Raw genomic sequence first — 14,355 nt, forward strand, 5'->3', positions numbered from 1 at the left:
CAAGCTTTACCCAGCTGCACATGCGCGAATTTCTTTCTTCTCACACTACAAAACATCAGTGACGCATCTCAGAAATTCTTTGGTCACTATGTCGTAATTTTTGCACCGTTTTATATTAGCCATTATATAATTTTATATACATGAAAATGAGCGCAATTTCATGTAGAATACAACAATAGAAACAACCCATAGTTTAGCTTTTATAAGTTTTGAAATATTTTCATATAAATCACGACAAGAGCTAAAATTTCAACCTTAGATCAATTTGACTCAACCGAAATGGTCGAAAAACACAATTGTAAGCTAAAACTCTTACATTCTAGTAATATTCAATCATTTAGTACCTTCATTTTGCGACAAATTGGAAGTCTCTAGCACAATATTTTGATTTATGGTGAATTTTTGAAAAACTTTTTCCTTACCTCTGCGCTCGGTAACTCTGCTGAAAATTTCAGAATTTCTTTAGTCAACTTGTTGTAATTTTTGCACCATTTTCTATTAGGCGTTACATAAAGTGTTATAAATGAAAATGTGTGCAATTTCATGTAGAATATAACAAAAAATAACTCATGGTTGTAGCTTTTATCAGATTTGAAATATTTTCATATAAATCACGATAGGTGCCAAAATTTAACCCTAGGGTCAACTTTAACTCAACCGAAATGGTCGAAAAAAGCAATTATAAGCTAAAACTCTTACATTTTAGTAATATTCAATCATTTACCTTTATTTTGCAACAAACAGGAAGCCTCTAGCACAATATTTCGATTTATGGTGAATTTTGAGAAAAACTTTTTTCCTTACCTCCGCGTGCGGTAACACTGCTAAATATCTCGGAATTTCTTTAGTCAACATGTCATAATTTTTGCACCATTTTCTATTAAGCATTTCATAAAGTGTTATACATGAAAATGTGCGCAATTTCATGTAGAATACAACAAAAAATAACTCATAGTTGTAGCTATTATCAGTTTTGAAATATTTTCATATAAATCACGATAAATATAAAAAATTTGACCTTCGGTCAACTTTAACTCGACCGAAAAGTTAGAAAACTGCAATTGTAAGCTAAAACACTTACAGTCTAATAATATTCACTCAATTACCTTCATTTTGCAACAAACAGGAAGTCTCTAGCAGAATATTTTGATTTATGGTGAATTTTTGAAAAAACTTTTTTCCGTCCGTGCGTTACAAATTCATGCATCATTTTGTGATAATATTTTCTCTGTGTTCCCTTTAATCATTTTAAAATTTATTATATACCAAAATCATCGCAATTTAGTGTACAATACAACGAAAAAAATAACTCGTTAGCTTTAACCGGTTTGCTCACAGCACAATTTGTATACAGTTATATATGAAATTTTTTTCACGCTGTCATATATTTCAATATTTATATATGGTATTTTTTTTTATTTCTGATGGTTGCATACTAAACTTCAGGCAATGACAAAAAAGGAGCCAAAAATGAACTCTTAATCGTAAAAAATAAGCGCCCTCTGATTTTTTTAATAAAACTTCTTTTCCGCTTTGGCGCTAACTCCCAAACGCCGCCGGCACACGGCAGACACTTTTGTAAATAGAGGCTCGGCGTTTAAGGGTTAAAAATACTCATTAAAACTACAATCATTCTCAACTTCCTCAGTACAGCTATAACTAGTTTTTGGAAAAAAATGGTTAACCATGGCATACTCCAGGCTAAGTCGTTGCATATTCATCTTCAGATTTTTTTCCTTTCCATTACTGCACCATAAGTTAGAAATCTCATAATTTCACCACTTTAATCAAACAGGCCATTAAATATGACATTTTTAATTAATTTCTATTTTTCACTGCCAACAAACCTGAGGTCTTCACATCAGGATTTAACATAGGATAAATCTGTTCATAAACTTGTCATATTTGTATATCTGTGTGCAGAAAAAAAAAAAAAAAAAAAAAAAAAAAAAAAAAAAAAAAAAGACGACTTGAAAGCTGTTGCAAAAATGATACCTCTGACAAAAAACTATACTTTGTGTCATATGGAATTTGTTAACAGTCTTATTACCTTATAGTATACATTTTAACGATAACAGTTATGGGTGACTTGAAATAACCTGAGGTGTTCTTAGCTCAGTTTGCAGCAATGTACAGTATCACCAAAGCCACAGCTTTTGGGCTGGTCAAATACACAATTTTTTGGGACACAAAATTTATTCAAGGTTTTCCAAATTTAAGAAGAGAAACTGGCCCCCTAACCTAACAACATGCAAATCTGAAGGGCTAATTCTACTACCAGAAGTTATGAAAATAATGGAAAATATATGTAAAATATCTGTCCTTTGCAACTAGCCCAACTTGCTCTTAAATTGTAACTCTGCTATAGGGCTTAACCTCTACACCAAGGCAGACATAAATAAATATATAGTTTTATTAAATAAAATTTATTATACTTACGCATCCCTGGATATTGCACTGCACCGGGAAACATTGGAGCAGATGGCTGGGGTGGACCTGGATATGCAGGTGGCGGCATATTTGGATTGTATGCAGTAGGATTCACATCTCCAAAACCTGGCTGAGGTGGCATGGCTGGATTATATGATGGTTGACTTGGGTATCCTGGCTGTCCAAAGCCTGGTGCTGTAGGTGGCGCAAAGCCTGGGCCTGTAGGTGGCACAAAGCCTGGGCCTGTAGGTGGCACAAAGCCTGGTGCTGTAGGTGGCACAAAACCTGGTGCTGAAGGTGGTGCATAACCTGGTGATATAGGTGGTGCAAAACCTGGTGCAGGCTGTCCAGGTACTTGTGCTCCTGCTACTTGGGGTTGACCAGGATAGCCATTGGCAAAGATGTTAAAGTACTGCTTCAGTGGAATTGAGCCAATCAAAATGGGTACCTTATGCTCAAGATCTCCATGACAACCAGAGGGCTCTACCTCAAACTGCAAAATTACAAAGAAAATACCTTTAATGTGGGAAATAGTGAACAACAGTAAATAGTAATCTAAAATTTCTGAGAAAAATCAATTTATCTCAGGTTTGACTATCTAAATTTCCATTATAAACTAAATATTGACATAAAATACAACAAAAAATCTGAATCACAATACCACACAATGGAAATTAAATAAGATTATACAAACAGCTTAACAAATCATAAAAACCGATGTATCATTTAAAACCCAGTCTCATATCTTGATAACTGGACTTGCATGATAGTGAATTTCAATACAAAATAAAATTATTTTAATACAAACCTATTGCTAATACATTATACATATAGTCTTTTTGTGGTTTTCTAACATTACCAGATACTCCACTCTTTCATCTAACAGGCAAGATCAGCAGCAGCACATAGTATTGCATACCACCAGGTGCTTTGGGCACCTATTTATTACCTGTCTCCCATTTTCTGTACTTGGCAATATCTGAAACGTCACTTATGCTGGGGGAAGAAACACATTATGCATATGAATAACTAAAAATGATTTTTAGTATAAATTCAAATGTTTCATCATAAACCCATCACTCTTATAAACAGTACCAGAAGTGCATTTTAGTTGGAAGGATCAAGCTGCTGTATGCAACACAGTAGTGACTAAGACTTGATGAATCTAGGAGAGCACTTGGAGACAGAGATCTTGTGATTCAGACAAAAAGGACACTTGCAATGTATGTGAGAGCATAAGCTAAGCTATTAACTCAGGAAATCTACATCTCTAAAATGACAAATATGATTGGGTGAATGTAAGAGAGCTAGAAAGAAGAGTTCTCAAGGTAGTTCAAAGCTCTTGATGACCAAGATCAACAACTTTTTACTGTCAAAAGAAAAGAGGAGAATCCAAATAAAGAGGAATGGTGATTCTGCATGGAATACTGTCCCTTTTGCCACACCAAATTACAAAATTAATTCAACTTGGCCTGGTGAAGGTTGTTTGAAGATATGAATGTACTGGTTAGACTTTAGACTGCTTCCTATCAAAATCATCTACCTCTCAGATTCTACTGGATGGCCTCTAAGCAAAAAGCTGTAATAAGATTCTCTAAGAATCTTTGAAAATGTGGCTGATAAAGCAGCTTCATCCAGGCAAGGATCCTCCTAGGTTTGCTCAAGGGAAAGGAAGGTGTAAATGTTCAAGAAGTCCTACAAATTCACAAGGGCATCTATATTCCAGACCCACTGGTTTGGCTGGGGAGAGCACCACTAGTATTACAGCTTATATGAAGGCTGGTTGCAAAAAGGTCCACAACCACTGATGCCATACAGCCCTGCAGCTCTGGACTCATTATCCACTCTGATTAAATAAACTACTTCATCATCAGATGCTCTAAGTTACTACATTGTGCCTTCCTGGAATGATCCTTGGTACTACCTCAACATTGTTCATCTCTGTCTACATAAAGATGCCAAATGTTAGATGACACAGTGACTCTGGGTAGTACTGTCCTGATTTCTCAAGTAAGCCACAGACATCAAGTTGCCAGTCACCATACCTAATACTTTCCCTGCTATTAGATCAACAAATGCTTGGAGGTCTATGAGATGGCCTTCAACTCGAAGGTGTTCATGTTATTCTAGTAAGCACACTTCCTAACCTTAGCAGTTATAAGTATTGTAAAGGGGATTTTGCATTTTTGCGGTGGGTTATGGAACCTATCCCCACAAAAAGTGGGGGAGCCTGTACCATACAAAGGTTGTCAATGAAAAGGAAGAAGGGAAGGGGGAAAATGTAAAGGACTAAAAGTTATGGATCCCAGTGTTCAGTTTAATCCACAACAGAGTGTATGCATAAAAAAGCATACACTCCCTGCAGTGGGTCCCTAAGCACCCCACCTCATCAAGGAGTAGGGATCAGAGGGTTGCTAGGCCTGGAGTAGTGCCACTTCCATAGAAGGCCTGGATCAGCTAGTAATCCATATTATGCTGGAGACAGACTCCCTTGGAATGAGCCCTGATTGAAGCCAGAGCAAAGGTTAGTGAACATCTAAGAGAGTTGCTGCCAGACTGAAGAGAAGAACCTTGAACTGCAAGACCTTCCTTTAGTGTAAAAATCAAAGAAACTTCCTCAAACTGTGGTGGATCAGAATATGAAAAAAGCATCCCTGAAGGTCAATCAAGATCATAAATATAGTCTTTCTTCCAGATAACTCCAAGACTGAGCAGAAGTCTCCATCGTGAAAGAGGTTTGTCTGACTAGGTGTCGAGGGTCAAGAGGTATAGGACTAGTCTCTAATTCCAAGATGAATTTCCCATAAGATACCTGTATAAGCCCTGGAGAGGACATTGGATCATCTCAATCACTCCTTCCTGGAGCATGGACTCGACTGAAGTTCAGTTGGTACTTCAGGCAGGATGGGCACCAGGGAAAGAGGACGAATCAGTTCTCAAAGGGGTGTCTGTAACTATCCTTCAAAACCAAAAACTACCCGATTCTCTGCTCCAACTATCCAATAGTGGGAGGGAGGCAGCCCCCACCTGTGGTAGTGGAGGAAGGGGAGGGGGAGAAGCAAATCTTGATGGGAACCTCTATTCATGTCCCTGAGCCTCTTTTGGACTGAGTAAAAGGCAGGGGTAAAAATGCTGAGATGTGTCCTCACCCTTTGCTGATGAAGTCAAGACAGGGTCCTGTCAAGGTTTGACTACTGAAGTTTCCTTTAGGAGGGGAGGGGGGAGATTAGGCTGAGAAGATAAAGAATTGCTTAGTTTCCTCCACTTCCAAAGAAAGGGGATGTGTGGTCTAACAAACAAGGGATCGATCTCCATTGGGGGAGGGGGAGAGTGGAAAGTTCCAAAAGGATCAGGTGTCACTTCCAGTATAAGGGTACAGCTAGAAGAACGATTCTTCTTTGTTCTCGTCAGCCTTCTATAATAACTCCCAACAAGATGAGCAAGAAACATATTCTGGGCATGGAGAAGCACAATGACACTTTTCCCCAGCAAGAAATACAAAAAGAATGAGGGTATACTGCCACAGGAGACAAAATTATTACAAGGCCTATAACATTCTTTGCAACAATGTTGATCTTGCTAACCTTTACACACCAAGCCGGTATTTACGAAAATGTCTCCCGTATGCCGGTGGGGTTTGGGAGTGAGCGCTGAAGCGGAAAATTTTTTTTAAATCACAGCACTTAGTTTTTAAGATTGAGTTCATTTTTGGCTCCTTTTTTTATCACTGCCTGAAGTTTAGTATGCAACCATCAGAAATAAAAAAAAAATATCATTATCATTTTTAAATATTGAAATATAAGACAGAGCGAAAAAAAATTTCATATATAATTGTATACAAATCGCGTTGTGAGCAAAACAATTAAAGCTAAGGAGTTAATTTTTTTCATTGTATTGTACACTAAATTGCAATGATTTTGGTATATAATAAATTATAAAACGATCAAAGCAACACACAGAAAATACTATCACAATATGATGCATGAATTCGTAACACATGGACATAAAAAAAAAAATAGTAGTTTTCAAAAATTCACCATAAATCGAAATATTGTGCTAGACTTCCCGTTTGTTGCAAAATGAAGGTAATTAACTGAATATTACTAGACTGTAAGTGTTTTAGCTTACAATTGCAGTTTTCGAACCTTTCGGTCGAGTTAAAGTTGACCAAAGGTTGAATTTTTTCTATTTATCGTGATTTATATGAAAATATTTCAAAACTGATAAAATCTACAACCATGTGATATTTTTTGTTGTATTCTACATGAAATTGTTCACATTTTCATATATAAAACTTTATGTAACGGCTAATATAAAACTGTGCAAACATTACGACAATCTGATGAAAGAATTTCTGATTTTTTTAAGCAGTTACCGCACGGAAGTAAGGAAAAAGTTTTTTTCAAAAATTCACCATAAAATGAAATATTGTGCTAAAGACTTCCAATTTGTTGCAAAATGAAGGTAAATGATTAAATATTACTAGAATGTAAGATTTTTAGCTTACAATTGCGCATTTCGACCATTTTGGTCGAGTCAAAGTTGACTGAAGGTTGAAATTTTGGCACTTTATATGATTTATATGAAAATATTTCAAAACTGATAAAAGCTACAACCATGGGTTATTTTTGGTTGTATTCTACATTAAATTGCGCACATTTTCATATATAAAACTTTATGTAACGGCTAATATAAAAAGGGTCAAACATTACAACAATCTGACAAAAGAATGTCTGATTTTTTTCGGCAGTTACCGTGTGGACGTAAAGAAAAGGTTTTTTCAAAAATTCACCATAAATCAAAATATTGTGCTAGAGACTTCCAATTTGTTGCAAAACGAAGGTAAAGGATTGAATATTACTAGAATGTAAGAGTTTTAGCTTACAATTGCATTTTTCTACCATTTCGATTGAGTCAAAGTTGACCGAAGGTTGAAATTTTAGCACTTATCATTATTTATAGGAAAATATTTCAAAACTGATAAAAGCTTCAACCATGGGTTGTTTTTTCTTGTATTCTACATGAAATTGCCGCATTTTCTTATAAAAAACTTTATGTAACGGCTCATAAAAAACGGTTCAAACATTACGACAATCTGACGAAAGAATTTCTGATTTTTTCGGCAGAGTTACCGCGCGGACATAAGGAAAAAGTTTTTTCAAAATGTCACCATAAATCGAAATATTGTGCTAGAGACTTCCAATTTGTTGCAAAATGAAAGTAAATGATTGAATATTACTAGAATGTAAGAGTTTTAGCTTACAATTGCGTTTTTAGACTATTTCGGTCGAGTCAAAGTTGACCTAAGGTTGACATTTTGGCACTTATCGTTATTTATATGAAAATATTTCAAAACTAATAAAATCTACAACCATTGGGTTGTTTTTTGTTGTAGTCTACATGGAATTGCCGCATTTTCATATAAGAAAAATTTATGTAACGGCTAATATAAAATGGTGCATACATTACGACAATCTGACAAAAGAATTTCTGATTTTTTCGGCAGTGTTACCGCACGGACGTAAGGAAAAAGTTTTTTCAAAAATTCACCATAAATCGAAATATTAATGCTAGAGACTTCCAATTTGTTGCAAAATGAAGGTAAAGGATTAAATATTACTAGAATGTAAGAGTTTTAGCTTACAATTGCGTTTTTCGACAATTTTGGTTGAGTCAAATTTGACCTAAGGTTGAAATTTTGGCACTTACCGTTATTTATATGAAAATATTTCAAAACTGATAAAAGCTACAACCATGGGTTGTTTTTAATTGTATTCTACATGAAATTGCGCACATTTTCATATATAAAACTTTATGTAACAGCTAATATAAAACGTTGCAAACATTACGACAAACACTAAAAACTGACAAAAGAATTTCTGATTTTTTCGGCAGAGTTACCGCACAGACGTATGGAAAAACTTTAAAAAATTAACCATAAATCGAAATATTGTGCTAGAGACTTCCAATTTGTTGCAAAATGAAGGTAAATGATTGAATATTACTAGAATGCAAGAGTTTTAGCTTACAATTGCCTTTTCCGACCATTTTGGTCGAGTCAAAGTTGACCGAATGTTGAAATTATGGAACGTATCGTTATTTATATGAAAATATTTCAAAACTGATAAAAGCTACAACCATTGGTTGTTTTTTGTTGTATTCTACATGAAATTGCCACAATTTCGTATATAAAACTTTATGTAACGGCTAATATAAAACCGTGCAAACATTATGACAATCTGACAAAAGAATTTCTGATTTTTTCGGCAGAGTTACTGCACGGACGTAAGGAAAAAGTTTTTTTTTCAAAAATTAACCATAAATCGAAATATTGTGCTAGAGACTTCCAATTTGTTGCAAAATGAAGGTAAATGATTGAATATTACTAGAATGTAAGTGTTTTAGCTTACAATTGCGTTTTTTGACCATTTCGGTCCAGTCAAAGTTGACTGAAGGTTGAAATTTTGGCACTTATCGTTATTTATATGAAAATATTTCAAAACTGATAAAAGCTACATGAAATTGCACACATTTTCATATACAAAACTCTATGTAATGGCTAATATAAAATGGTGCAAAAATTACGACAAAGTGACGAAATAATTTCCGGGATGTGTCGCTGATGCTTTTCAGTGCGAAAAGAAATTCGTGCATGCACGCCTGGGTAACACTTGTAAACAAAAGAACAGCTTGATCCGTGAACTCCCAGCATCCCTTAAGGCGCGATTCAAAATTTTTTGCCAAGTAGGCCTATAACTATTTGTCCGCGAATATTTAAAAAAACTTTTTTGAGTTGACATATTTTATGTCAATTAAGCACAAGACAGACATTTTTCATCGACGTAAAATACGTCCAATAGGCATTTAAGGGTTAAATCTATGCTGGCAGACAGAAAACAAAATGACACAAAAAATCACACAAAATATGCACAAAAGCTTCACTTCACTAAAAACAAGTGTAGGAAACACTAGAACAGTGGTTCTTAAACTCTTTTGCATTGCAGCCTACTCTACATTATGTATAGATCACACGCCCACTACCCCTGAAATTTTTGCCGTCTACAGGCAGCCAGCCCACGATTACCATTGTTATTAGTTAACGGCATTTCGGTTTTATGGCACTTGTTAAATATGTTCATAACTGGGTTTTACACTCTGTAGGGTTTATAGCGCCATTGTCTGGTTATTTGTTACTTATAGGCTAGGTGCCGAGACCGCCTCATAAAATACAAACATAAAATACAAACGAATAAGCATCTTTTTCTCTGCTCTTTTAAAAAGTTATCCTTTACTTCAAGTATCCAATAATACTGTGCGTACTCTTGTATTACTATTTGAGTTATAAAATACAAACAAACCGATCATGTTTTGGTTTGGAAAAATCAGATGAGGGTGGAGATAAGATTATTTTGCCGTACTTGACTCGATTCAGAGCAATTTTCATGCTTCTATTTAGGGTAAATATTGTATGTTATTTTTTGTAATATGAAGTGCTTATAAGTTGAAATATGAATTAAATGTGTACTTATGAACTGGATTGTTATTTTTTTCAACAGATGGTGTTGGGAGCATGTTATTTTGTGTGAAAAAACTTATTATGTACATTCATTATTTTCACCCTATTTCATAATAATATGATATTTAAGTATTTATCTGTTAACGGCATGAAAACGGTAAATTATCACAATTTTTGGAAGTAAATTGTATTTTTCCTAACTTTACAAACCTGAGGTCCTTTACATAAGGAATTACTTTCGGCGTAGCTGGAATTACGGCCATTAAATTCTTGAACAAGGGGGTTAGGCAGTAACTACCGTGTGGCAGGCGGGTAGGTTAGCCTGCCCGGATGTAAATACTCCACTTTGCCTTTTGGCCCAGGTTCAGATTGAGGGGTGGCATGAGGTGGGCCATGTATGTAAAGGACCTCAGGTTTGTATAGTTAGGAAAAATACAATTTACTTCCAAAAATTGTGATTTGGTCCTACACGATACACAAACCCTTGGTCCTTTACATAGGGAAGACTCACTGATTGGTGGGAGGAATCTAAGTGAGCCTCTAGAACTGACCGGAGTTCTACACGCCTAGGCTACTCCTCCTGGTCGTAAGAGCGAGGAGGAGTGCCCTGCCTCTGACAACTTGATTGAAGTATAGGAGCTGCATGATCAAGAGTCAGACTTCTGGGCCTTTTCGAAATGAGTGAGGAGTTGTAACTCATTCGAAAATGGGCTGTGAAGAATATTTAGAGTTAGAGGCATTAATGCAAAGTTTTAGGAAGGGTTTGTATTATTGCCAGTCTCCTTCCTCCCCTTGCTAGAGGAAGGAACGGGATTGCTTCTATGATTCTAATAAGAAACAAAAAGGATGCTTTATGTATAAGCTTACTGCATCAATCGTCCGACCATCCAGTGAAAGTTCGAGTCCTATCCTCAACCCGAAGGAAGGGGAGCGGAAGGACGAGGTGGGGAAGATGGAGAGGCCAGTCACTCTCGCATCCTTCTTACCTTTTGAACAGCACACCATAGGTGAGAAGCAACTTGTCCTCTTGAAGGAGCTGGGTAAGCAAACACAACCTGCAAGCGTCCACCACTGGTCCAAGGAAATGAGGTTCCAAGGACCTGTGGGCAGGCCGAAAGGGAAAGGTGAATATGGTCGCAATGACCTTATCTATCTTCCTGTCCGACATATTCTTTGGAGTGATGACAAGTATCCATTCACTGGACTATCCAACTGCAGCGAAGTCTCTCACGGTCTCGTAATATTCAGCAGCGGATTAAGACACTGACACTCCATGGTGGGTGTCGATCCTTATGGGTACAGGAACACGCCAAAAGGACAAAGTAATGACTGATCTGGATCAACCTATACTTAGTCCACAGCAGAGCTCATGACGGTCTCTGACTCTTTAACAGCTGCCGACTGACTGCGCTCAGTGTGAGGCGAGGAGTCATGCATCCGAGACGTAGTCATGTGACACTCGCCTTTTGAAGGGTTATGCCGAGAAACCACACAAATCGTCTATCTTGTTCACCACCTATGTTGGGAGACAAGATGATGATTCTCTCAAGGCAAGTGCCAATTAGATGAAAGTCAATTGCCTTCTAGAGACCCAAGTTGATCTCAACAGAGGAGAAACAATACTATATGCCAGTGAAAGACTAAGGTGAATGCAGGCCTACGTCTTCACAGCTGAATCGAGAGAAGTTAACTCTCCAGATTCTGAACGAAGAAAAAGTCCTGTTGATGACACCAACCAGTGAAGACGGCTTTAACCCCTGTAGTTTCACAGAGGACTGAAAATGCTAAACTGCTAATTCATTGCTCTTCGGTGAGAAGTCGGAGTTTGCAATGAAAGCGGAGCGTCTTTCAGTAATGAAAACACAGGGATTGTACTGCCTGAAGAACCGCTTCTCATGGGCTGGATCAGGGAGGACATTTCTATTATTTTGGAAATAGAGCTGGCAGGGCGGGGAACAGGCGAAGTCTTCCGTTATTCATCTACAATTCGGGATGAACAAAGAATAATTGCACACCTATGAATTATGAGATGTATATAGAAGACAAACTCAGATTGTCTGAAGAAATCTTTCTGTGTCATCACAGCAGCAGGTGCGATGAAGCGAAAGACTAGGGCTACAGACTTCTGTTACCGTGAGGTAAACAGAAAGATGATAACAAGTCTAGTAAGATATCTGTCTGAAAATTCTCGCAATGGCAAAAGGCGACGCAGTAGAGATGGTCATACACGTATCCAAGAATTCCAACCAGAGACCTAAGTCTGTGATTGCCGGGCAGAGATTCGATTCGGTAGTCAATCATCGCAGAGGAGGAGAGACAAAACGCGACCGAACTATCTAGGAGAGCCAGCAGGCAAGGCTGGCAAGCAGCCCAGACACCGCTAGCTCTCACCACTTGTCATCCTGAGTTGCTAGGTTATCCATTCCATGAAGGAATGCGTTCTGCTAGAACCACTTGAGTGCAAGAAAATACGCTCGAGCATTGCATTTTAACCGAAACGGGTTTCGGTGAATGCAAACGCTGTGGTGGTGGTGTCGTTGTAAACAATACCACTAGTACCTCAATATCAAAACCGGTAACTCTTGGGAGGCTTGCAAGGCAGTCCCGAGTTTTAGCTCAATTAAGAGATACTATTTGTATCGGTCACATGCCCGTAGAGTTAACTACAGTATGTGCCTACACCTCGGACAATTCAACTGATAACAGAAGCATGTCGCGAGAGAAGTATACGTAGTATATTTGTAGGTTCCTGTACCTAGACCTTAAGCCTAAATTCTCTTCCATTCGAAGAACACGAATAAGGACTGGAAGCCGACCTCCTCCATTCTCAAATGACGAGACCGAAGGTGAAGTTTGCCCGAAGGAAGACTTCTACAGTGATAACAGGATACCGAAGATGACTTGTTCAAGCCGAACTGGATGTTCCCAAAACAGTAGCACTGGAGAGGCATTCAAACTCTCGGTGGTATCCATCCTGAACAAATTGACGTATGTTCGGTAAAATCCTAGAATTGAATAAAAAACATAGTATCTTGGGTTTGAATTCCAAGGAGTAAAATCCATCGAATTCCTCTTATTTCCTTCTTTCAGTCTGGTATAGCCAAGAAGTAAAAGGAAAAAAAGAAAGGATGATTGGCTGTTATTGCCCGTTTTCTCTATCCCAGGGGTGACCGCCTACTGAGGCAACGGACCGTCAGGTCTATCCAGGCTGAGCTTCTCCCGAGATATTCTTCCTTCAACAGCAGTACTTCCTTCGAACACTATAAATTCATGGCATTAATGGCTTCCAAGGAATTCAAGCATTCAGTAAATTCCTGATTATTGTAGTAAAAATTATCAGGAATTCTCGTCTCGCCCACTCTGAACTCTGGTCTCGCCCAAGTGTTTGCAGATCGTAAAAGACAAAAACACTCGGTGAGTGCTAGAAACTCCGAAGAATTTTAAGCACTTAGCAAAACCGCCCCCCCCCGAATTTCGTCAGACGATCGTCAGGTGGTGGTCCTCACGATTCCCGTAGAAATCGAGGAGAAATGGGCAAAATCCTTCCTCAACGACGAGGACTTGTGTCCGGTAGGACCTGAAGGTCCCTCCAGGAACGCAGTCCCCGACACGGAATCCTACGGAGAACGCTCTGCAGGATCCCTCCCATTCCCGTCGCAGCCATAGGAAGAGAGGGAATGGGGAAGGGAGGAAGACTGGACGCTCTCGCTCGCCTTGCCAGCGGAACTAGCAGTCGGAGAAGCGAGCTACGGGCAGCCATCAACCTGCAGTGATGGCCGCTCCGAGTCTAGGAAAACGTTACCGTCTGGAGAAAACGTTTTCCCGAGGAGGGTTACGAAACTCGTACTGTAGGCAAAATGTCTGCCACCACCGTGACCGTCGTCTAGGTGGGGCTGAGCGTGCAACTGACAGGAGAGAGCCGATACCATCCTCCGACATGTCCCAGTCCTCGTCGAGGTTGAAACCTCTCAGGAGGACCTAAGGAGCTCACACCAGTCTCTTCTGTTCGCCTCATTCCTCCTGGTGTAGCCCGAGGAGGTTGAAGGGACAGGTAAGGGAGACCTGATGCTCCTACCCTACCCACCAGCAGAACCAGTTGGGTAGGAGGACTGCAGGCGATCGCCAACCTGTGGTGGTAATCGAGCTGCAGGTCTGGACCAGCGGTCTCCTTGCGGAGCTGGCCCGAGGACGGAGTGTCGGTCTCATGTGTCAGGGGAGCTGTTATGAGCCCTCCTACCCTGCCTACCAGCAGAACCGGTAGGCTAGGAGACTGCAGGTGATCACCAACCCACGGTGGCGATCGAGCTGCAGGTCTGGACCAGCTGTCTCCTTGCGGAGAAGCGCTGGACCGAGGAATGTAGCGTCGGTCTCGTGCGTCAGGGGGGCTGCTACCAGTCTTGCGAACCATC

General features: G+C 38.8%; 1 protein-coding gene across 5 annotated transcripts in view; it reads right to left on the reverse strand.

Annotated features, from left to right (window-relative positions):
• The window catches only part of LOC135198090 (arrestin domain-containing protein 1-like), a 278,270-nt gene that overhangs the window by 31,209 nt on the left and 232,706 nt on the right, over positions 1-14,355 (reverse strand). For all 5 annotated transcript variants that reach the window (XM_064225523.1, XM_064225522.1, XM_064225518.1 and 2 more), the window contains exon 7: positions 2,440-2,923. In XM_064225523.1, coding sequence (XP_064081593.1) covers positions 2,440-2,923 — 484 coding nt within the window. The remainder of the gene's footprint in view (positions 1-2,439; positions 2,924-14,355) is intronic.

This window comes from Macrobrachium nipponense, chromosome 21 (assembly GCF_015104395.2).
Source record: "Macrobrachium nipponense isolate FS-2020 chromosome 21, ASM1510439v2, whole genome shotgun sequence".
Taxonomy (NCBI): domain Eukaryota; kingdom Metazoa; phylum Arthropoda; class Malacostraca; order Decapoda; family Palaemonidae; genus Macrobrachium; species Macrobrachium nipponense.